The 20,813-nt window shown below is 47.0% G+C and overlaps 10 protein-coding genes across 10 annotated transcripts; 6 read left to right on the top strand and 4 right to left on the bottom strand.

The window, feature by feature from the left end:
- Positions 1 to 157: 157 nt before the first annotated feature.
- Positions 158 to 1,034, top strand: FSST1_007743 (uncharacterized protein; the record flags this gene model as incomplete). The annotated part of the gene is made up of 2 exons (XM_083224557.1): positions 158 to 600; positions 656 to 1,034. The coding sequence occupies 2 exons, from the start codon at positions 158 to 160 to the stop codon at positions 1,032 to 1,034; spliced, it is 822 nt and encodes a 273-aa protein (XP_083083704.1).
- A 343-nt stretch (positions 1,035 to 1,377) lies between these two features.
- FSST1_007742 (pectin lyase fold/virulence factor) lies at positions 1,378 to 2,456 on the bottom strand (the record flags this gene model as incomplete). Its single annotated transcript, XM_083224555.1, has 3 exons — positions 1,378 to 1,803; positions 1,859 to 2,103; positions 2,153 to 2,456. 3 exons carry the CDS (start codon positions 2,454 to 2,456, stop codon positions 1,378 to 1,380), a joined length of 975 nt encoding a protein of 324 aa, XP_083083703.1.
- A 2,556-nt stretch (positions 2,457 to 5,012) lies between these two features.
- On the top strand, positions 5,013 to 6,087 carry FSST1_007741 (pectin lyase fold/virulence factor; the record flags this gene model as incomplete). The annotated part of the gene is made up of 4 exons (XM_083224554.1): positions 5,013 to 5,415; positions 5,470 to 5,567; positions 5,614 to 5,775; positions 5,830 to 6,087. The coding sequence occupies 4 exons, from the start codon at positions 5,013 to 5,015 to the stop codon at positions 6,085 to 6,087; spliced, it is 921 nt and encodes a 306-aa protein (XP_083083702.1).
- A 371-nt stretch (positions 6,088 to 6,458) lies between these two features.
- Positions 6,459 to 7,234, top strand: FSST1_007740 (phosphatidylethanolamine-binding protein; the record flags this gene model as incomplete). The annotated part of the gene is made up of 3 exons (XM_083224553.1): positions 6,459 to 6,568; positions 6,618 to 7,141; positions 7,197 to 7,234. 3 exons carry the CDS (start codon positions 6,459 to 6,461, stop codon positions 7,232 to 7,234), a joined length of 672 nt encoding a protein of 223 aa, XP_083083701.1.
- Positions 7,235 to 7,939: 705 nt separating this feature from the next.
- FSST1_007739 (prokaryotic phospholipase A2-domain-containing protein) lies at positions 7,940 to 8,545 on the top strand (the record flags this gene model as incomplete). The annotated part of the gene is made up of 2 exons (XM_083224552.1): positions 7,940 to 8,277; positions 8,332 to 8,545. 2 exons carry the CDS (start codon positions 7,940 to 7,942, stop codon positions 8,543 to 8,545), a joined length of 552 nt encoding a protein of 183 aa, XP_083083700.1.
- Positions 8,546 to 10,107: 1,562 nt separating this feature from the next.
- FSST1_007738 (transcription factor domain-containing protein) lies at positions 10,108 to 11,538 on the top strand (the record flags this gene model as incomplete). Its single annotated transcript, XM_083224551.1, has 1 exon — positions 10,108 to 11,538. One exon carries the CDS (start codon positions 10,108 to 10,110, stop codon positions 11,536 to 11,538), a length of 1,431 nt encoding a protein of 476 aa, XP_083083699.1.
- A 199-nt stretch (positions 11,539 to 11,737) lies between these two features.
- Positions 11,738 to 12,784, bottom strand: FSST1_007737 (NAD(P)-dependent alcohol dehydrogenase; the record flags this gene model as incomplete). The annotated part of the gene is made up of 1 exon (XM_083224550.1): positions 11,738 to 12,784. One exon carries the CDS (start codon positions 12,782 to 12,784, stop codon positions 11,738 to 11,740), a length of 1,047 nt encoding a protein of 348 aa, XP_083083698.1.
- Positions 12,785 to 13,418: 634 nt separating this feature from the next.
- On the bottom strand, positions 13,419 to 14,246 carry FSST1_007736 (Isochorismatase-like protein; the record flags this gene model as incomplete). The annotated part of the gene is made up of 3 exons (XM_083224549.1): positions 13,419 to 13,903; positions 13,952 to 14,099; positions 14,148 to 14,246. The coding sequence occupies 3 exons, from the start codon at positions 14,244 to 14,246 to the stop codon at positions 13,419 to 13,421; spliced, it is 732 nt and encodes a 243-aa protein (XP_083083697.1).
- Positions 14,247 to 16,652: 2,406 nt separating this feature from the next.
- Positions 16,653 to 18,612, top strand: FSST1_007735 (uncharacterized protein; the record flags this gene model as incomplete). The annotated part of the gene is made up of 2 exons (XM_083224548.1): positions 16,653 to 17,316; positions 17,366 to 18,612. The coding sequence occupies 2 exons, from the start codon at positions 16,653 to 16,655 to the stop codon at positions 18,610 to 18,612; spliced, it is 1,911 nt and encodes a 636-aa protein (XP_083083696.1).
- A 255-nt stretch (positions 18,613 to 18,867) lies between these two features.
- Positions 18,868 to 20,268, bottom strand: FSST1_007734 (ferritin-like domain-containing protein; the record flags this gene model as incomplete). Its single annotated transcript, XM_083224547.1, has 1 exon — positions 18,868 to 20,268. The coding sequence occupies one exon, from the start codon at positions 20,266 to 20,268 to the stop codon at positions 18,868 to 18,870; it is 1,401 nt and encodes a 466-aa protein (XP_083083695.1).
- Between the last annotated feature and the right edge of the window lie 545 nt (positions 20,269 to 20,813).

Raw genomic sequence — 20,813 nt, 5'->3', positions numbered from 1 at the left:
ACGGCATTGACAGCGGATTGGGCTATCTAGTTGTAATAGCTTAAAAAGTAGTCTGTTCCTAAATACTAAGTCTTTCTTCTTTTCTTCCTTCCAACGTTGTCGTTCATACACTCTCTTACTACAGACGCTACGTCCATTACTCTCGTTGATATTCAGGATGCGTTTCGTTTCTTTCTGCACCATCGGTGCTGTCCTGTTCCCTATGGCCATTGCTGCGCCATGCAAGCCCGAAAACCCTACTTCAGTGCTCTCTGCGACTACCACCGTTGATTCTGAGGCACTCACGACTGGGACCACCACCGAGACCGACTCCCATTCTACTGTCACCAGTGATGTCACCAGCGTTCTCGAGACTACCATCACAGAAACTGCTACTTGGTCTGAGACCACCTCCTTCGCCTCTGACTACACCACCGAATACTCTGCGACGACCGGTGCAACATCCATCGAGGACTTCACCACTACCATCACTGAGATTCCCGAGCCCACCAACTTCATCAAGAACGGCGATTTTGAGGACAAGAACAATGCAGACTGGGATTCCAGAACTGGAGGTATCGAAAGTGAACCTGGGAAGGCTAACTCAGGCGATAAGTACGGGTAAGTTCATCTTCTTGCCCACATCGTGCAAAGGCATCCACTTAACCTAGCGCAGTACTTTCAAGCTCGTGAACGCCCAAGGTGTCGGAGGAAACACCCTCAACCAGACCATCAACGACCTCGAAACAGAACGCCTCTACCGCCTCTCCTTCTCTGCTGCAGTTTTCGACGACCCCGAGCCAGTATTAGGCAGAACCAACTGTGTCATTGAAGCACTGCAAAACGAAAGATTAATTGAAGACTGGACACCTAACTACACGGCGCTCAACCAGTACAAACCTTTTGAGACGACTTTCAAGCCATTTGATGAGGATATCAGGTTCTCTTTCCGACTTCGTTGCGATGGTCCCGATGCGGTTACCTTGTTTCTTGGTATCGATGATGTTTCTCTCTACGACGTTGGTCCGGCGCCCCCTCCAGTTCTGACTGATTAAGTCAATGAAATCACGGTGCACATATATACTTCACTTCTTTAATCACCGATGTTTTAAGTCTCAGATTGACAGCCTTTGTATGTAATGTGAGACGGCTCACGAATCTGACTACTACTTTAGCAACCTTAACCAGAGGAGATACTGGTGTAAATACTCATGTTGAATTAATACATTTACAGTCATGTTATGCGTGGCGCACTTGATACATGGAGAAAATCCGGAATCTCTTGATTAATCACTATATGCTATGTTGGACAAGCTCAATACTGCATCATGCCGGATGTCGTATCCAAGTAAACCATATAGGATTCGTGCAACTGCCGTCACTAAACAGCACCTTTGTTTACAGCTTCTGGCCAGCAGTGCCGGGAATAACAGAAGCAACCTTCTTAGACCCAAGAAGAGTAACCTTGTAGGGCAAAGAAGCAGCAGTAAGTGTACCCTTGGGAGCAGAGTTGACTGAGCTACCAAAATCAACATCGTCAACAACAGCATAGCCAGTCTCCTTGGAATCAGCGAAGAAGATGGCTCGCTCGACAGAGTTGGCGAAGGCAGAGCTCTGAACCAGGACTTGAGCACCCATGCGAGTGTTAACACCAGAGAGGAGAATCTGGTCCCAGTAGTTGTTGACGATGTGAACAGTAGCGAAGCGGATCAGAGGCTGACGGCTACTAACGTTCTTCCAGTAGTTGTTGGCGTAGGTGATGCGGAGCTTGCCCTTATCCTCGGAAGCATTGTTATCAGAATGGCCGATGAGCGAGCCCTTCCACTGTCAGGAGTTTCATTAGCAAATCTGTCACATTTAGGCTTGAATATGAACCTACGTGGTCGTGGAAGTAAGTGTTGGATACGGTGACCCAATCAGCACCGTGTGAGATGTCAAGAAGACCGTCAAGGTCATCCTTGCCAGCGCTCAAATCACCGGACAGGTCACAGTGGTCAACCCAGACATTGGTCGACTCATCGATACCGATAGCATCGCCGTTGGAAGCATCAACTTTGGAAATCTTGAGGTTTCGGAGAATAACGTTCTTCTGGCGACGAACGTAGAATCCAATGCCCGTAAGAGCTGGAGCGAGTCAGTTTAAGCATATTTTATCTGGTTATGAAGCACTTACAGCTGCCGGCCGCACCGATGATAGTCTTGTCAGACGCAGGACGTACGCGATCACTGCCAGTAAACTTGCCAGACACAATGATGGTGAGAGGTCCAGTTCGCGCGGCGGCTTCCTGGAGAGCGGCGAGAGTGGTCACCGTGACAGTTTGACCCTTGACACCACCAGTAGTTCCTCCGTTTTGAGTACAGTACCCAACGCTGCAGGCCTCAGCGGCCTGGCGCTTGATGTGCGCATCGCGAGTCTCGAGAGGTGAACCGACTGCCAAGGTGGCAAAGACGGCCGTGAAAACAGAGGTCAGCTTCATGATGATGTGATGCTGGCTGGCGTGCGAAGTTCAGAGTGTTGTCAGGAGTAAGAATCTGGTTTGTCAAGTTCAGTTCGGTGAGCTTGTGTATATGATGATCGAGAGCTGAGATCCTTAATCTGCTGGATATCCAAGCCAAGATATCACGAAACTTGGCGACTTCTTATAGAAATCTGAATCGCATGAACTCGGATGTCGACATTCTTTACGGTAAAGCAGCGCTTCCAGATCGAGCCACGGACCCAGGAGATGTTGTCTAAATTCCCCTTTCAGGCCATGCCCTTGGATCGTCACAATATTCTATTGCAACATTAACGTGTTATTCTATCTACAACGCTACATTTGTGAAACAACAAAATTGAAGGTTCAAAGTGAATGCTACCCTTCATACCAAAACTATAGTATTGTGACCAGTTATTGGTGGAGTTTGAGGAAAGAATCTGCGATGGTTGGTGGATGATTTCTGGGGTAATGACGATCTTCTGTCATACTACAGGGACTTCGGCATCAGCTCGTGTGGACAGACACAAGGGTTCATTCTGGGGTAATAAATGGTGTGGCTAGAGCCTGTGATTTCCAAAACCGAACCTCGAGAACTCAGTAAATGCCGAACAGTAGTCCTTGTGTCGAATACTTCAAAATTATCTATATGTGAAGCTTAAAGCGTTATTCCAAACGACGGGTTTCTCAATTCTCTTCCAAACTGGTCATGCCCCAGTGTATAGCTATGAAAATAGATCTCGACCTATTCCATACTGTGACAGTGAAGCGGCAAACCCCAAAGTCTGGGGAAGACAGTGGGGGGCGCGTCATCCCATCTTCCTTCTGTCCAATACTAAACAGTTTCAGCTCAAACACGGATATGAGATGTGATCTAGGCAGGGTGGATAGTCCTTCATATAACCATATTAGAACGTTTGGGGGTTGCACCCGAATCTGCCCTGGTTTTCAGAGTTTTCAATTCATGTTTATGAAGTTGCCCTTTGCTGGGAATTTACTTAAGCAACTTCAGATAAGAGGTAGAAACCAAGATATCCCAGTTGAATGCCCGTCAAGTACGAAGGACTTTCCGATTTTGTGAGTGACACATTCATCCTTATACGCATGCTTGTTTTAGAGATACTTAGGGAAATACCACTAATATTTAAGAATAACAAGAAGATAAAGTTGAGAACAAACACGACACTAGTTGCACATCACAAGCATTACCCCGGTTATGATGTAAGAAATTCATTAATGGATGGCAGTCATGCTATAGCTCCAGCATGATCTCCTCGATCACAGCCGTCGGCAATAAACTCTACATACATGGCACAGCGACGTTGAACCCAGTGTAATTTTGATTGAGAACGTTGAAAGTGGTTTGGGATTCCATTGCCGGACTTAGGCTGGCAGTGATTTTGATTACACACCCTCGACGTTCTCTCGATGCTTCAACGACACGTGGAAAGGCGTGTAATGATCGCCATGAGATGAAGTATCGTCTCCATTATATCTAGTTCATGCATGATAGATATTTCTAATTGGGCATCCAATCTATCGGATCGTGCAGAAAATGGAAGACATCGTGGATCTTGACGCCTGGCTATATGTGATTTTCGATATGTCTTATACCTTCCCAGCAAGATGAAATTGCAGCTGTGTCCCAGTCTCCATTGTTGTTTTCACCAAACAACGTACGATGCATATTGATCTGACTCGCTCAACACCGGAGCGGAGGCCTACAAAGATACCTTTTGGGACGCACAAGTGCAGTGCAGGATGAGTTCTTTGTCAAGGTTTGGGGGTGATGCAACGCCCCCAAATAACCCCCCGTCAACGGATAAACGAACCCCACAAACGTCTGATGCAACAGCACCTCGGGGTAGTCAATAACGATATTCTAGACTCACATGAGCGTATGGGTTTATGCCGGCTACGTTAATGAGTTAATCGGTGAGCTTATTTCAATTTGGTCAATCCGCCTGGTCTGGGGAAGCATACCCTTGTCGTATATATGAGAGCTGATTGATGGAAGACACTCTGAGCAGCGGATAATCACGATTCCACGAATCAATCTTCTGTATTTTCAGAATCCCATGCACCCCGCCTTTTCAACTTCCCCCACAAAATGTTCAATTGTTCAACTCCTAGAAGAGAGTCAACATAACCAACCCCAGATTCTTTGTCAAACAAACGAGATGCCAAGCATTGGAGAAGGAACCGAGTACATTTCCCTCGAACATGATTCATGGAGAGGATTCCTCCGATATGTCACTAATGACTTAGTGCATCTGATACGGGGATTAATGGGAACGCAACACTAAATCCGCAAGCATTTACGAGCAATTTAGTTACGAAATTTAGTAGAGCCTATATCGCTCGTCCATGCATAGATGGTAGGGTTCTTGGTGATATGTGCCTAGGATCACACATAATGGGGGGAAGTGATGGATAACCACAGAGAAGAGATAAATATATAAAAGGAACATCCATCCTCCAATACTCCCTCATTCAAGAATCACGACATCTTCTCAACCTCATCCTCTCAACGAAAACTACCCTCAGGCATCCAATATGAAGGCATCACTCCTCCTATCACTTCTACCCCTCGCCCACGGTGCTGCCATCGACACCCGCCAATCCAAGACTGGTGATGGCAAGCAGGGCGACACAGACGCTACACAAGGTGATCTCAGTCAAAGACCACCACCAAGATTCCCTTTCCCCATCACCAAGTTTCCCGTTGCCAAAGAGACAGTTGTTTTCAAGAATGCCAAGTACATCTTGCCCGGCGAGGTCTTTGACGGCAAGATGAAGCGATATGAGCGTCCAGAGGGAAGTTGCAACGAACAGGCAGAGGGTACGGATGCCGATACCGTTTTCAACTTGATGCCCGGCGCGACTATCCGAAATGTCATCATTGGAAAACATCAGGCTGAGGGTATCCATGCGTTGGGAGATGCTTGGGTCGAGAATGGTATATCCCGTTCTGGTTAATATCTTGATCTGAGGATTGTGCTAATTTTGTTAGTTTGGTGGGAGGATGTTTGCGAGGATGCCCTAACATCCAAGGGTCTCAACACGCAATTGAGAGTCATCGGTGGTGGAGCCCGAAGTGCCACGGACAAGGTATGTCTTTGCTGCATCTTGGAAAGAATAATACTAATATGTTTAGATCTTCCAAGACAACTCTCTAGGCGGCAAGTACAACATCACCGGCTTCTACGCTGAGGGCTTCGGGACATTCTATCAGTCCTGCGGCAACTGCCTCAACCAAGCCAAGCGCAACGCCACCATCCAGAACGTCGTTGCCAGAGATGGTCTTCGAATGGGAATCGTGAGTTAACTATATACCCGACTTTCCATATGACTCGTGCTGACCTCGTCCCAGATCAACCCCAACTTTGGTGATGAGTTCCGTCTGAAGAACGCTCAGATTGACAACGTCACAAGCATATGTGACAAGGAGATCGGCAACAACGTGCAAACTGTTCCTTACTACGTTGGAAACGGACCAGATGAGAAGTACGCCTTGTACAATGAGACGAGGGATAACATCACCAAGTACAAGGGCGAGGTCAAGTTGGCGTATGAGCCTGAGGACCCCTATGAGTGGCTTGAGGAGTTTTGGCCCGAGGGTTTCAACTAAATTTGACACTGGTTTAATGAATTAATGACGACAAGTATTGGGTGTTGAGGGGTTGAAGTTACCCAATTACGATAGTGTTTATATATATAAATAATTCAACTGTACATATTTTGACGATAAATGGATTTTATATTAAAGCATTCATAATGGTTCCAGAAGCTGTTGTCGACTTTTAGGGTCGCACTTTCCACTCACGTCAGTGGCAGGTATTTGTGACATCATGAAGCGTTTCAAAGGCAAGATATAACAAACATGGTTGACTGCGGGGAATGTCAAGGCGAAACTCTTTCATCATCATATCAATTGAGTCCAAGGCATTATTGAACAAATTGTTTCTAACAATATAATCGAACATTGAAACTCTTTCCAACATGCTCTGGGGACTTTCATTGCTACTTGCCGCACAGGTTGGCAGCGTCATTTGCGAAGAGCAGCATATGCTTGGATCCAATGGGGATGGCCTGAATCAAATTCGCGAGAAGTACAACAATCAAGGACCTCTTACAGATAATATTGACTGACATTTCTAGACTCGTAGAAGCTGAGATTATTCCGACGGTTATCGACGATTTCCCTCCCGCTCTTGGGCTCAGCGCATCATGGAAACGCGACTCAGCTGATCTTGGCAATACCCTCAAACCAAAACACCTCATAAAGGCCCCAAAGGTTCATCTCGACAGGATCGATTCAGATGATTCTCTTGAAGCAATCTTGAAGAAGCACGCGACATATGTGGTTGTTCTCACTGACCCGGACGCGCCATCCAGAGACGACCCTAAATGGTCCGAGTTCTGCCACTGGATTGCAACGGTAACTTCTATCTCTTCATCAACAACATCTAAACATCATCTGAAAGACCTCGTCAAGTACAAGGCTCCCGCTCCGCCACCAAAAACAGGAAAGCACCGTTATGTTTTCCTCGCATTCGCTGCAGCCAACGGAACGACTGAGAAACTCCATCTGACCAAACCGAAAGAGAGGAAGCATTGGGGTTCCGAGGATGCCGGACATGGAGTCCGTGAATGGGCGCAACGAAATGGTCTTGCTCCTGTTGGTAGGTTTTCTTACGTACAAAGGTTCAAATGCGCCAGGCTAACCATAGTATACAGCTGCGAATTTTATATATGCAGAAAACGAAGAGCAGTAGTTTACAGTCATGTTCACATGTCTGCTACTAGTCACTATGTACGAACATGGAATTGGAAGCTAAATTGTATATTTCGTGCCGATTCCTTGATTCTCAGCCAAGACATAACAAGTGCTTCGCGTTACAACATGTCATTTGTCCATTTCCACTCGCTCATCGGACAATATTCCTATTTCAGAAATGGAGCGGCAATTTGATCAACCCCGCATCGACCAAGCCTCTAAGCTACCCAATAATGTTCACGATGGGCACCACGAACAAGATGACATCCATGTATTCTTGTGAGCTTAAACAAGCAGGTCGGCAACTGAGAATTAAGGTACTGCCGCGACTTGGCGATGTCTAGCAAATCATTTGACTCAAGACCGGTGCGTGACCTTGGAAATAGTCCTGCCAGTAGAGATCATTACTCCATTAGGCAGGTAGTCAATTCGAATTATAGCCTTGGCACCATGGCTGGCAACAATCCGCCGTTGTAGACTATACAGAGTAGGTAGTAATGCATTGATGCTACAGTTGCAGATTAGCTTCTGTAGCAAGTGTCCAAAATACATATAAATAGTTCTTCATAACGTCACGGAAGGAACTTCTTCAACAAAGCACTTTCTCCAGCTGTTCAAACTAAACCTTTCTGCTCAACCCCGCAACAGCAGTAAATAGTTTTGGCCCTTTCCTTCATCATCTACCAATTCTATTATCTTCAAGATGAAGTTTAGCGCCACCATTCTTTCACTCCTCCCAGCCGTTATCGCCCTACCCACAGGCGAAGATGCATCTGTTTCAAAGCGCCAGAGCTTGAACACTGTGACAGATCAGCTCCTCTTCAGCGTCACACTCCCACAATTCACCGCTCGTCGCAACGCCCGTAATCCTCCCACTGTCGACTGGACCTCTGACGGTTGCACTTCCTCGCCTGATAACCCTTTCGGTTTCCCTTTCATCCCTGCTTGCAACCGTCACGACTTTGGCTACCACAACTACCGCGCCCAGAGCCGCTTCACTGTGAGCGCCAAGGCCCGCATCGACAGCAACTTCAAGACCGAGTAAGTAACCTGAAAATCCTTAATCAACCCATAGATTTCTAACGACCTTAATAGTTTGTACTTCCAATGTCAATCCTCCAGTGTTTCCGGTGTCTGCAGAGGACTTGCTGATGTCTACTACGCCGCGGTTAGAGCTTTTGGCGGAGACGACGCTACTCCTGGCAAGAGAGATGAGGCCCTTGTAAAGGAGTACGAAGAAAAGGTGGAAGTTTACAACAAGCTTGTTGAAGAGGCTCAGGAGAAGGGTGATCTTCCTCGTCTTGACTAGAATGGTTTAAAAAACATTCTTTGGGTTCATTGTACATAAATCCTTACGATACATGAGTTATGATAAATCTTAAATGGCCGGAGACAAGCTGTGTTTGCGTTTTTGTTGTCGTTGGTCTAGATCGATAGACCCTAAAGTGATATCTACGCACCTCCTAGTTTACGCAGTTAAATACAACTGTTTTTGAATAATACAGCCCAAGTCATTTTACACGACTCCAGACACGGGGCAATACTGATATGGATCCATTTTGCTGGTAAATCCAATGAGTTAACTAGGATGATAAAGCATTGTGTTGGGAACTAACTACCCTATGTCGATTCATGAATTATTTTCTAGTACGTGTAGATCTCTATTGAAATGATGAATTCGGTCAAGAGCTGCTTTAGCAAAAATGCGAGGCTGTTTTAGAGTCGGTAGCCATTTAAGGCTACAGTCGCGGGGTGTTGCTAGTGGCATCGACGGTCGTTACCTTATTTCATGAGTTTAAATGTCGATGTATCAGTAATGAAAGACGGAGATTTGCAACAATAGTTATTACAACCTTCAAGGATTCTTTCACAATAAACTCAGATCAGCATGATCATTATGCTACAATTTGCCCAGAAAAAGCGTCCATGGGAGGATTACAAGATGGGAATTCACTTGAATTGTAACCATACATCTAGATAGTAGTTTTCAGTCACCAGAGCTGAAATACCATCAAGCCTGATTAAATTGATTGGAATGAGATTTCAGATGTCACTCTAACTAGGTACCGAACGATTTCCATGACAATTAGCATTAAGGTTAATGTTTTCCTGAAACCGTCACCTGACTAGCCGACCGGATTACAAATACACATACCTATCCAGAGATCGAGATCTCAACTGAGACATAGCTCAATTCCCTTGAGTTCCGTGTTTGTTGACTCGCGGACCATGATGCCACAAGATCATTCAGAATACGGGGAAACCCTGCATCCTATGATACATATTGTCTTTCAGTCTCAGTCTAAATTTGCTGGTCGAGTCGACCATGATGAGTGGCTTGAGTTTCCGACCAATAACTCGACCGGTCTAAAGCCGGTCATTCCTCCGGGAATTATACCCGGAATCTCCGCTTGAGACAGACTCTCAGCCAGTCATGACGAGTCATGGTATCGTGGATCTATACCCAAGATGGCAATTAGATTGCCCATTCTTGAGCGGGGCGTAAATTGCGGAGGAGCCATTTGGCTGGGCCTGGACCTTGTTGAATTTATGTGTCGCTTCCCCGCGTAACACACGGCAGTCAACAGATTGTGACTGGTAAGAAAACGAACCCTTTTGTCGCCTTATCACTCACTCACTTGGGTCTTACTTTTGGAATAAAAGGGGGCTCTGCTTTTCAGTGGATCCTGTCACTTTTGCCCTACCTTATTCTGCTGTGCCTTACATACATCCGGGCTATGATCGCCCCTAGGATGCAGCTAAGATAACAAAACGCGACAAAGCCAAGACAGATCACGACGAGTTTTTACCCTGTCCAAACTCAGTTCTGTTATCCCCTTTTCCACACTTTGGATTAGTTCAACATCAGCAATGGGATCCGAAACGCAACTCGCAACTTCAAAGGCACCCAAAGCGCGCGTCCGCGTCGTGGAAGGATCATGCTGGCCCTGCAAAAAGCGCCGTATCAAGTGCGACCTCGCTAAGCCAACCTGCTCACGTTGCGCCAAAGTTGGTGCAACGTGCGACTACAACCAGCGCCTTATCCGCTGGAGCACTCGACCGGCTGTCACGGTGCCGTCCATCTATCAGATCTCTACAGCAGATGAGCAGCTTGTCGCGTCACTCGCTGTCTATGAAAAGCGTTCCCTGGATTACTTCCACGGTCGATTCTGGCCCTTACTCACAACGTCGACAAAACCATGTGCCCCACCAACTATGGTTGCACTCCAACATCGTGTTGTACTTCTCGCGACGTGCGTTCTCGCAGACTCCCATCGGTGGTTGCAAGATGGCAGAAACAGCAAGAGCATACTGAACGTCAAGAGGGCTGAGTGTTTAGCTGCACTGAGGGCAGAAGTTGACGGGTGTTGTTCCAAGTCAGCCGGATCCTTGCAGACCTTGCTGTTTGCAGTACTACTACTTTATTTTCACGACGGGTTCCTCGAGTGTGCCCAAACATCGTCATCAACATCAAGTCATCGAGATGGAGTGCTAGCTATCATTAACCAGTTGGGTGGTATGACGGCGGTGTTAGGAACAGGCCAGGATCCTCTCCACATGATGCTATCCGAATTTGCGAGTACAGATCTTACGAGAGCGATATTAACAGGCCAGTCACCATCTTTTCCACCAACAATCTGGGAAGTGGTTGATAGAGGACCAGTCTGGTGGGGACGAGACACGCAGGGATACTGTTCGCTATCAACAGTGTTCCAAGAAGTCTCAAGCATGGCTTTCTATATCCAGTCAACGACACGCATGGCTGAAGAATTTTCCATCGAAAGGATTCGTGTTTTTGAGGCCGCTCTTCGACCGACCTATGCTCCTCTCGCCGTGGAGGATGTATCATCCCCACGCGCTTCGCCCGTCGATCAACCGCCCATCGAACAACCACCCATTCAGTGCGATAAAGAGTCAGCCCAAGCATATAGCCTGGTGCGCATCTTTCAGCATGCAGCACTAATCTACCTTTACCGCGCTGTCTGTGGTCTTCCAGCGAACCATCCTCTCGTGCAACAACACACGCAATCTTGTCTCGACTGTATTTTCAACATCCGGAAACCATCCAAGATCCTCAACTGCGCGGTTCTGCCAATCTGTATAGCAGGCGCACACTCACAATGCCCTAAAGAACAAAAATCTATTCGTGCCTTGGCAGGGTTTATATATGACGAGATTCGGTTTGCGTCCGTTCATGCGGTCATCGCCGTGTTGGAAGATATTTGGAAGCGAGCGCCTAATGAGGAGATGACTTGGAATGAGATGTTTGTGAACTTGAATGACCAGGCACTTGTGCTATGAGATTTGGTTGCGTGTATGCATATTGTTAATGAACTGGATGGAGTTTGGACTTTTATTTTACATTGGGCGTCAGTATGGTAACGGGGAATGAGATGTACTTCTTTCTAGTTAAAGGTCACTTGAATCATAGTTCTCAGACTATGTAATTACTCATTAATCCTAAATATTCCTCCACAATAATAACACGATCTTCAATGGTTTACTGCTCTCCAACAGGTTCTCCGCCAACACGAACCACCAACTTCCCTCTAGTCTTACCCTCTTTCAACTTCGCGTAAGCCCTACTTGCATTCTCCAAGTCGAATTCCTCCTCGACAACCACCTTCACATTCCCTTCTCTGATCCATTCAGCCATCTGTTCAAAGTCCTGTCGATTTGCCACGACTGACTGAAACTTGAACGTTCTCTGTCCGCCACCAAACCATCTAGGTAGCAATTTGATACTGATCAGAGTCTTGAAGTACTGAAAGGTGGGTGGAAAGCCAACGCAGATGTACGATCCTTGCGGTTTGAGGTAATGGTGCGACTGCCAGTACAGATTAGGGTTGCTGAAGATTGTATCGTAGATCAGATCAAACTGATCCTCCCTATCCTTCAGTATCTCTAAAATACCTTCAGACTTGTAATCGATGGTCTCATTAGCCCCAAGAGCGCGACAGAACTCGGCATTCGAGGCTGAACAAGTAGTTGTGATTTGCGAGCACCCCAATGCTTTTGCAACTTGAATCGCAAACATACCGACACCACCACTGCCGCCGTTGATGAATACCTTGTCTCCCGACTTGATCAAGGATGCGAGGTATTGAACATTGGTAGTTCCGCAAATTCCGACACATGCCGCATCCCTCAAAGACATACCATTTGGCAATGCCGCCAAACCCTGCTCCCCAACCACAACATATTCCGCCAAAGTCCCACCTGTCGGCAACTCGGTTCTCCCAAAGACACGTTGACCAATCGCGAAATCTCCTAGTGCAGTAGACACAATTGTTCCAGAGTAGTCGAGACCTGGTGTGACGGGTTTGGTAAAGATCATGCTTGCGAGTGGCATCTCAGCAACTTTGTAATCCAGATGGTTGACGGATGCGTAGGCGACTTTGACTAGCGAGTGGCCCTTCGGCAGAGTGTCAGAGCCTTTAGGCAATTTGGCATGGGCGATGAACTTCAGGTTTGTTTCAATGCCATTTTTGATAGTGCGCCATTGAACGGCCCGCATTGTACGTGGGATTTTAGTATTTGACGCCATGTTGCCGGACATTTGTCAGTTTCTTTCCGAAAGCACTAGTTATCACGAAAAGGGACTGCAAAGTATTGGCAAAGTATTCTGGGGTGACATTCCCTTATAAAATAACATTAACAGGCGATAACGTGTTTGATCAGATCATGGAGTGATGTAGTCTTGGCTGGGATGAGCTGAGCTCTGATGAACCAATCCAAGTCGACGGTGGCTGAATATGGCCAGTCGGGCTTGAGCCCTTCACATTGCATCTTGGTCGTATTACACATTCATCAAGTTAGTGCCACTGGAGCTTACTGCCTCCACATTTTGCAATCCGACTGGTCTTTGTGGTCGATTTAAGTTTATTAGATGATGTCCAGGCCTAACAGTTTTTTGCATCAAGGTTTACACTTCTCACCATATGGGTCTTAAATGAACTCAATCCGATGTTTATTCAAAATATTGTAAAATAGGAGCCAATTAATGACGAAGAAACAAGTAAAGTCTATGTAATTTGAGAGTTGCCCAGGTCATGTTCGAGCGGGCACTCCGCCTGCACAATCGACAACTTTCTGTCTACCTGTGCTGCACACGGCATTTCAAAAGTGATCTGCCGCTATTGTTTTTCCAACAGCCTTTATCATAATAATGCTTTAAAGGCTTAAGGGTAAGAAGTGTAACCCTCCTCACCAGGCTGGATAGTACCATTGGAGATAGCTGCAGCATGTCCGCGTGCCATGTAGCCAGCAATAGGGAAGTACTGTCCAAGCCAAGGGTAGATCTCCTTGGAACCAGGAGTGTTTCTCCAGTCTCGCATCAACTCGCAGATGATGGAGAACAGGCTGACAACCTGGACACCAGCGTCGCGCATGCGATCGTTGGAAACATCGCGGATGAGAGGAGTTGTGGTACCGGAAGCCTCGATGTTGGCCCAGACGGAGTAGCCTGCGTCGCGAAGAGACAGAGCGAGGAAGGTAGTACACACATCAGTGGTGATACCTGCAAGGATGATTTGAGACTTGTTGGTGGCCTTGACAGCATCTCGGAACTCTTCACTGTCCCAAGCGTTGACTTGGCCTTGACGTTGGACGAGGGGAGCCTTGGGGTACATCTGGCGGATCTCACGCATGAGGGGGCCGTTAGGACCTAGAGGTCATTAGTAACTGTAGCCTCTCCAACATTTTGAAGACTTACCCTGGTCAGCGGAAGTGGTGAGAATGACAGGCATTTCGAAAGCCTTTCCAATGGCAGCATGGGCCATAGACTGATGGTGGTACAAAGTAGGATCCCAATCGCGGGTCAATTGGTAAAGACCCTCCTGGATATCGACAACGAGGAGAAGCTGCGCATATCAGCATACTGTAGATAATCATATTCAGAGGCTACTTACAGCATCGTCCTTGTCAAGGCGCTCATACTTGTAAGCGGCTTGCTTTGCAAGGGCAGAAGCAGAGAGAAGGCCTGCGGTGATGATGGAAGTGAACTTCATCTTGTCTATTTTTGAGAGTAATAGGCTTTCTGGAAGTACTGAATCTGCTGAGATGGTTATTCGAACCTGTCGAGAACTTTTTAGATCTGGGCAGGAACACAGCTATATATACTCAAATTCCTTCCATGCAAGCCTCCGACTCTGCATTTTTCCCACGGCCACGTCCCTGGTCCCAATTTCCATTGATTCCACTGACTGTGCCGAGGGTTCCATGCACAGTCGGGCTCGAAATCCGACTCAGCGGCCGAACCTTTAACGATGCATATTGGCCAAACACTCTGGGGATCTGATATGCCATTGCATAAAGCCACTTGCAACAGTCCCGCAGCCACAGTAAAATATACGAATATGCATAATATGCGACCCGCTTGCAAGTGGGTGTATTGTCATACGCTTGTAAGCTGTTTAGAACGGTTTGTCATCAAGTCTATACCCTCTTGAACCCTTCTCCCCACTCTGCACAAGGGTTAGTAAGCTGTAGTTAATAGCTTTCTCAGCAATTAGATCCATTCCGAATACAACATGAAGGGAAGGCGTTCCTTTATAATATTTACCAACGATTAGTTGCATCGGAGTAATAGCTTAGGTTCCTGTTATGCCGATTTGGACCCTGAGATCAGAGTGGATCTTGATTGTTTGTCATGGCGGGTCGACAAGGAGACATTATTTGTGATGCATCTAAAGGACCCTGCCTCACCAGAGTACCGGTAGTGATTAGCGGAACAAATTGCCCGAATATCGTATTTACTTATGCATGCTTGCATAATATTGATTGGTGGAGTTACATGTGAAATTGTAACCATCGAGATAGTGTAATACTGCATGAGGTCAGAACAAATGGGAAACAAAGACAAAAAGTCAGGCTGACCGAAGGTTGACAATTGGTTGTGTGGCCCTGTCAATTTCCTGCGTGCCTTGGACCGCTTTGACTCTGGGGACCTTCTAACACTCATACATCTCTTTCTTCTGTGCAAGCCTCCAAGCTACAAAACGCGAGATTTTTCTATACTTGTTGTTTTCCTTCAACATCATTTGTGGTGCTCAAAATCGCATGAGCAAGACACGGATAGGGCATTCCGCCAAACCAAGGCAACATCCTTTTCGACAAAGATTTGTTAGTATTGCTAGAGATTTATCGATTACCTAGCAAGCTAGACATTTCATCTCCTTAGAAGCCATGCAAAGAACGATGTTGGGGGTGTTGAAATACTGAGAGTTCACAGGTCTCTGAGTTATATATATACTATGCTTCACTGTCAGTCAATACCAAATTTTATAACTCCCCTAATATAGACAAGCGATTAAAAAACCTCTATCTACTCCCAAAGCTTTTTCTTACTTTGGTTCATAGTTTTTACGGATCGAAGTCTATCTTTCGGATCATTCCAAATGTCGCAGTAAGGTGAAGATTGCTTCGCGAACACGGCAATAATGATAAAGAGTTTTTCTTTCTTTCCTGTTTCGGCACGATATTCGCTATCAGAGGTCAATTCCAGCTTCTAACAATTTTTATCGCATCTTTACATGTCAGATTTTCACAACGGAAATATATCGCGGCGGGCCGTGGTTGGGGAATTGCCAAGCGGTTGTCAGCTTGAGATTACAAGTCATCTTTGTCCATTGGTTCAAAGGTCGGCAACTTGCTTACATGACGATGTTCAGGATATGCAGAGCCTCATATTAACCTCATCAATACTTATGGAAGGTTTTCGGTGAGGTTGCGACTTATTAAGGCATGGATAGAAGACATGCAAGTCAACCAAAATGATGAGTCTGGTCTCGGAATCTCACGCAAGCGGGATTTGCACGCCGTGAGTCGGGCACTGGAATAATGAGAGAAAAATATGCCCAAACTACAATGCTCACCTCTGATCAAATAGTCAGTATCTCCAAATGATCACTTTCTCCGAAATAAATACCATTGATGTCTCTCTAGTCCTCCACGTTCGCAACCGCCTCCGCAATAGCCATCCGGACCCGTCTCCGCAAAGCAGGTCCCTTCGGAACCGCAGTCTGTCAACCAACTCACTGTTCAAGTGCGGGGTGGTTTGCGTTAGTGATGGTTACAGCTAGCGTAAGCGGGGAGGATCCTTGAGAGACCCAATTTAGTACCAGATTTACTTCGAAACGTGGGGAAAGGTCAAAGCAAGTTGACGAAACGGTTCAACAGCCTCATTGAAGAGTCCAATAGGATGACTGACATATGCCACTTCTGTGAGGATAACTGGTAAAAGTGCCGAAAGGGTTGAGGCCAAGGGTTCTACACTCTACATCATTGATAGGTTATGTTTCACAACCCACTGCATGCACAGCCAACTCAATACTTAAGGACAGGTCTTCCCCTCAGTTCAATCAATAAACTCTATCCTTCTTCATCAACATCTTCTTCTACTCACAGACTTCATCATGGGCGATATCATTCCTCAATCCATTCCTCGTGCTTCTCGGGCGTGGGCAGTCCCAGGCTCAACCAACATCATCCCAGCCAAATTCCCCTCTGCCTCACCAAAGCCCACAAGTTCCGACCCGCAACAAATTGCCACCGGTGTAGTCAACGCGTTCAACAAGGCCCTACAGAGCAAAGACTACCCCGCTCTATCGCAACTCTTCACCGAGGACGGTTTCTGGCGAGATCATCTTGCGCTCACTTGGTCCTTTAGAACAGTCCAAGGACCAGACAATATTTTATCATTTTTGAAGCAATCTTCTCAATCCAAGAATGGTTTTCGCTTGGCCGAAATCGGTCTCGATACCAACTCCGCAGTGCGAAAGCCCCAATCCATCCCCATCGATGGCAAGGGTGAAGTACAAGGTGTTCAATTCTTCTTCACTCTCGATACTGTTTTAGGTACAGGATTGGGTCTTGCGCGATTGGTAGAAGTCAATGGCCAGTGGAAGATTTTTACATTCTACACACGCATCAATGATCTCAAAGGTCATGAAGAAACTGTCAACGGCCATCGACCTCGTGGCGTTGAGCATGGCGGTATGCCTGGCCGAAAGAACTGGGCTCAGCGAAGAGCTGAAACTTCCGAGTTTACCAAAGATGACCCAGCTGTCCTGATCGTTGGTAAGCTATTATCATTCAAGCAGTCGATTTTTCTTACTAACAATGCCAGGTGCTGGCCAGGCTGGTCTCACAGCTGCTGCCCGACTTAAGATGCTAGGCGTAGAAGCCTTAGCAATCGATCAGAACGACCGTGTAGGTGACAATTGGCGAAAGAGATATCACCAACTCGTTCTTCACGACCCGGTCTGGTATGACCATATGCCTTACCTTCAATTCCCACCTCAATGGCCTATCTTCACGCCAAAGGACAAATTGGCTCAGTTCTTTGAGGCATATGCTACCCTTCTTGAACTCAACATCTGGATGAAGACATCTCTCATCGACACCAAGTGGGATGAGGCTTCCAAGACTTGGACTGTCACTGTTGAGAGGAAGAAGGATGATGGTACCACTGAGAAGCGAACGTTTCACCCTCGCCATATCATCCAGGCTACTGGCCACTCTGGAAAGAAGAACATGCCTGATATGAACGGCATCTCCGACTTCAAGGGCGATCGTCTTTGCCATTCCTCCGAGTTTTCTGGTGCAAAGGAGAACAGTCAGGGTAAGAAGGCCATCGTTGTGGGCTCTTGCAACTCAGGACACGACATTGCTCAGGATTTCCTCGAGAAGGGCTACGACGTAACAATGGTCCAACGATCCACCACCCACGTTGTTTCTTCAAAGGCAATCACGGACATTGGCCTCAAGGGTGTCTACAGCGAAGATGGTCCTCCCGTCGACGATGCCGATCTCCTGATTCACGGACTCCCCATCCCAGTCTTCAAAGCACTTGCTGTTGAAACCACCAAGAAGCAAGCCGAATGTGACAAAGACATCCTGGACGGCCTCGACCGCGCCGGCTTCAAGGTTGACCGCGGCCCAGACGGTGCAGGACTCTTGATGAAGTACTTCCAGCGCGGAGGAGGTTACTACATCGATGTCGGCGCATCGCAGCTCATCGCCGATGGCAAGATCAAGGTGAAGCACGGACAAGAAATCGAGACTGTTCTTCCCCGCGGTCTTAGATTTGCTGATGGCACTGAGCTCGAGGCTGATGAGATTGTATTCGCCACGGGATATCAAAATATGCGAACGCAGTCAAGGACCATGTTTGGCGATGCTGTTGCCGATAAGGTCAACGATGTTTGGGGTTTCAACGAGGAGGGTGAGATGAGAACTATCTGGCAGAAGAGTGGACTTCCTGGATTCTGGTTCCATGGTGGCAACTTGGCTATGTGTCGGTATTACTCCAAGCTGTTGGCTTTGCAGATTAAGGGATTGGAAGCAGGATTGTATACTTATGATGATATTTGAGTTTCTACAGCACGACATTGTTTTTAGTTTTCTAAGCCTAAACAAGTAGTATCAGAATGAATCAGTACATTAAAATGCAAGTTGGTGGGAAAATAGTGCCCAATGTGTGATTGCAAATATCATTAACTCGTGATATAGATACATAGAATAGAATTATATAATTAAGTGTTACGCCATATGCATCATTAGACAAAGCTCAAGCACCTGATTGGTTACAAAGTGCTGGATCGCCATGAAGTATTCCTTTCATCATATTTAGCCAGCCTGGTAGACAGCGAGAGCAGCAACATGGGGGTTGATCATAGTGAGGTTGTAAGGCGTAACATAAAGATCAGTATCGGTTAGAGCGAGGAACATGGTGCTGTTAATAGCAGGGTCACCCTGCCACGTAGAAACGTTGGGTTGGATGGTATACGCAGTTCTATCCTCGAGACTGACGTTCTGCAGGGGAGAGTAGGTCACGTTGAGCTGGGACACCCAAGCGGCAAACTTGGGAGCCTTGACATTGGTCGAGGTGATGTAGCTGTTGTTGGGACCAACAGCTTGGCCTGGGGCGTCCCAGTTCAGGAAAACCTGGCGACCAGGGTAAGAGAGAGGAATACTACGGTTGTTGGTGATGGCGGCGGGACAATCAAGAGTCTTGTCTGTAGCGTTGACGCAGAGTTCATCGTCCTTGACGTCGGCAGTCGACAGAGTGTTGGCGTAACCACCAGTAGTCTCGTTCCAGACGTTGGAGCCGTTGATACGAGCAGGATTGGGCTGGTTGAGGATGTTCAGAGATGGGAAGTTCTGCCAAACAAGACGGGTCTGATCGGCAGGGCAGCTAGAGATGTAAGGAGCAAGAAGAGTCCAAGCCCAGCTTTGGGGAATGCCAGGTGTGTGCCACTCGGGCATGGGGAAGTTGCCGCCGAACTGTCGGAAAATCAACTGCTGACGCGCCTCGATAGTGATACTCTGAAGCAGCAGCTGTGCCGCAGGACCAGAGTTGAGATGGGGCAAAAATCCATAGACACCAGACTCACCCCAGCGGGTGAGCTTCTGGTTGAAGTCGATGAACTCGGGGACGTTAGAAACGGGGTAGTTGTAGGTACACTGCTTGGGGGCCTCGGGGCCAAGCATGTTGCTGATGACAGTAGCATGGCCAATCTCCTGCTCAGCCATGTACTCAATTAAGAATCGATCCTCAGCTCCGATGCCGTAGGATTCCCACTCCTCCTTGGAGAAAGTAGCTAGACCCCAGCGGAAGAGATCAAGCTCGATCCACTCCTGGTACAGCGCAAGTGCAAGAGACTGGTAGTCAAAGTCGCTCTGGACACGGTACACGGGCGCAGAACCATTGGTGCCAACACCGCCATCGGGAGTGTAGGGAGCAGGTTGAGGAGCGTGAAGCTTGCCATCAGCAGGGTAGTCGTAAGATCCCGGAGGAGGTGGTCTCTCAGGAACAGCGGATGCTAAAATGGTAGTCGACAAAGCACCTGTGGTAGTTGGTGTTCCGGTGTATGGACCGTGAGAAGTCACATCGCTGTAAGGCCTAATGGGTGCTGCGACACCAGATGAAGAGACAGTTGTCTGTGCCTCTGAGACAAAGGGAGCAGCGTGGGAAGTGCCTGCGATAGCGAGCAGAGCTACGCTTCGCAAGAAGGATTTTGTCGACATGGCTTGTAAGATGTGATAGATCTTGAAGAATGCCTGTCTACTGCACACAAAAAAACAATATCATGCAGGACCAACACGAGCATTTTATTTCCTTTCGAAGACATGCTTGTTGGATAACTGGATGAGACAGATCTGATCGGACTTACAACCTACAGTGCCTGCATTGACAAGATCCACTATGATGCGTACTAAAGAATATTATAAATCATGTCGCGTCATACAAAAAGAGTGATTAACACGTAGTAGAGGTCGTAATGATGCCGTCAACAACTGCAAAAGTCAAGACAATAATCTCAGATACTTCACTGAAACTCAATTGATTCCAAAGTCAATGACATTATGACTTGATTGTTTCGCAGGGAATAAAAAATTGCAATGTGGTATCGCCGATGGGGAATGGAGAGAAGAGGCTTGAACTAGTCCACTTGTGACGGTTTGATCCGAACGGCAAGGACCGTCGTTGTCGTACTTATGACTTGATCATGGCGTAATTTTTGTCCAATTCTTTAGGTCGGACGGCAGTTGAGCATTAAAGACCGGGAAAC

Source organism: Fusarium sambucinum, chromosome II (assembly GCF_050947815.1).
Source record: "Fusarium sambucinum isolate potato_lamoka chromosome II, whole genome shotgun sequence".
Taxonomy (NCBI): domain Eukaryota; kingdom Fungi; phylum Ascomycota; class Sordariomycetes; order Hypocreales; family Nectriaceae; genus Fusarium; species Fusarium sambucinum.
Note: the sequence above shows the minus strand (reverse complement) of the source record. Positions and strands in the feature narration are given on the sequence as shown.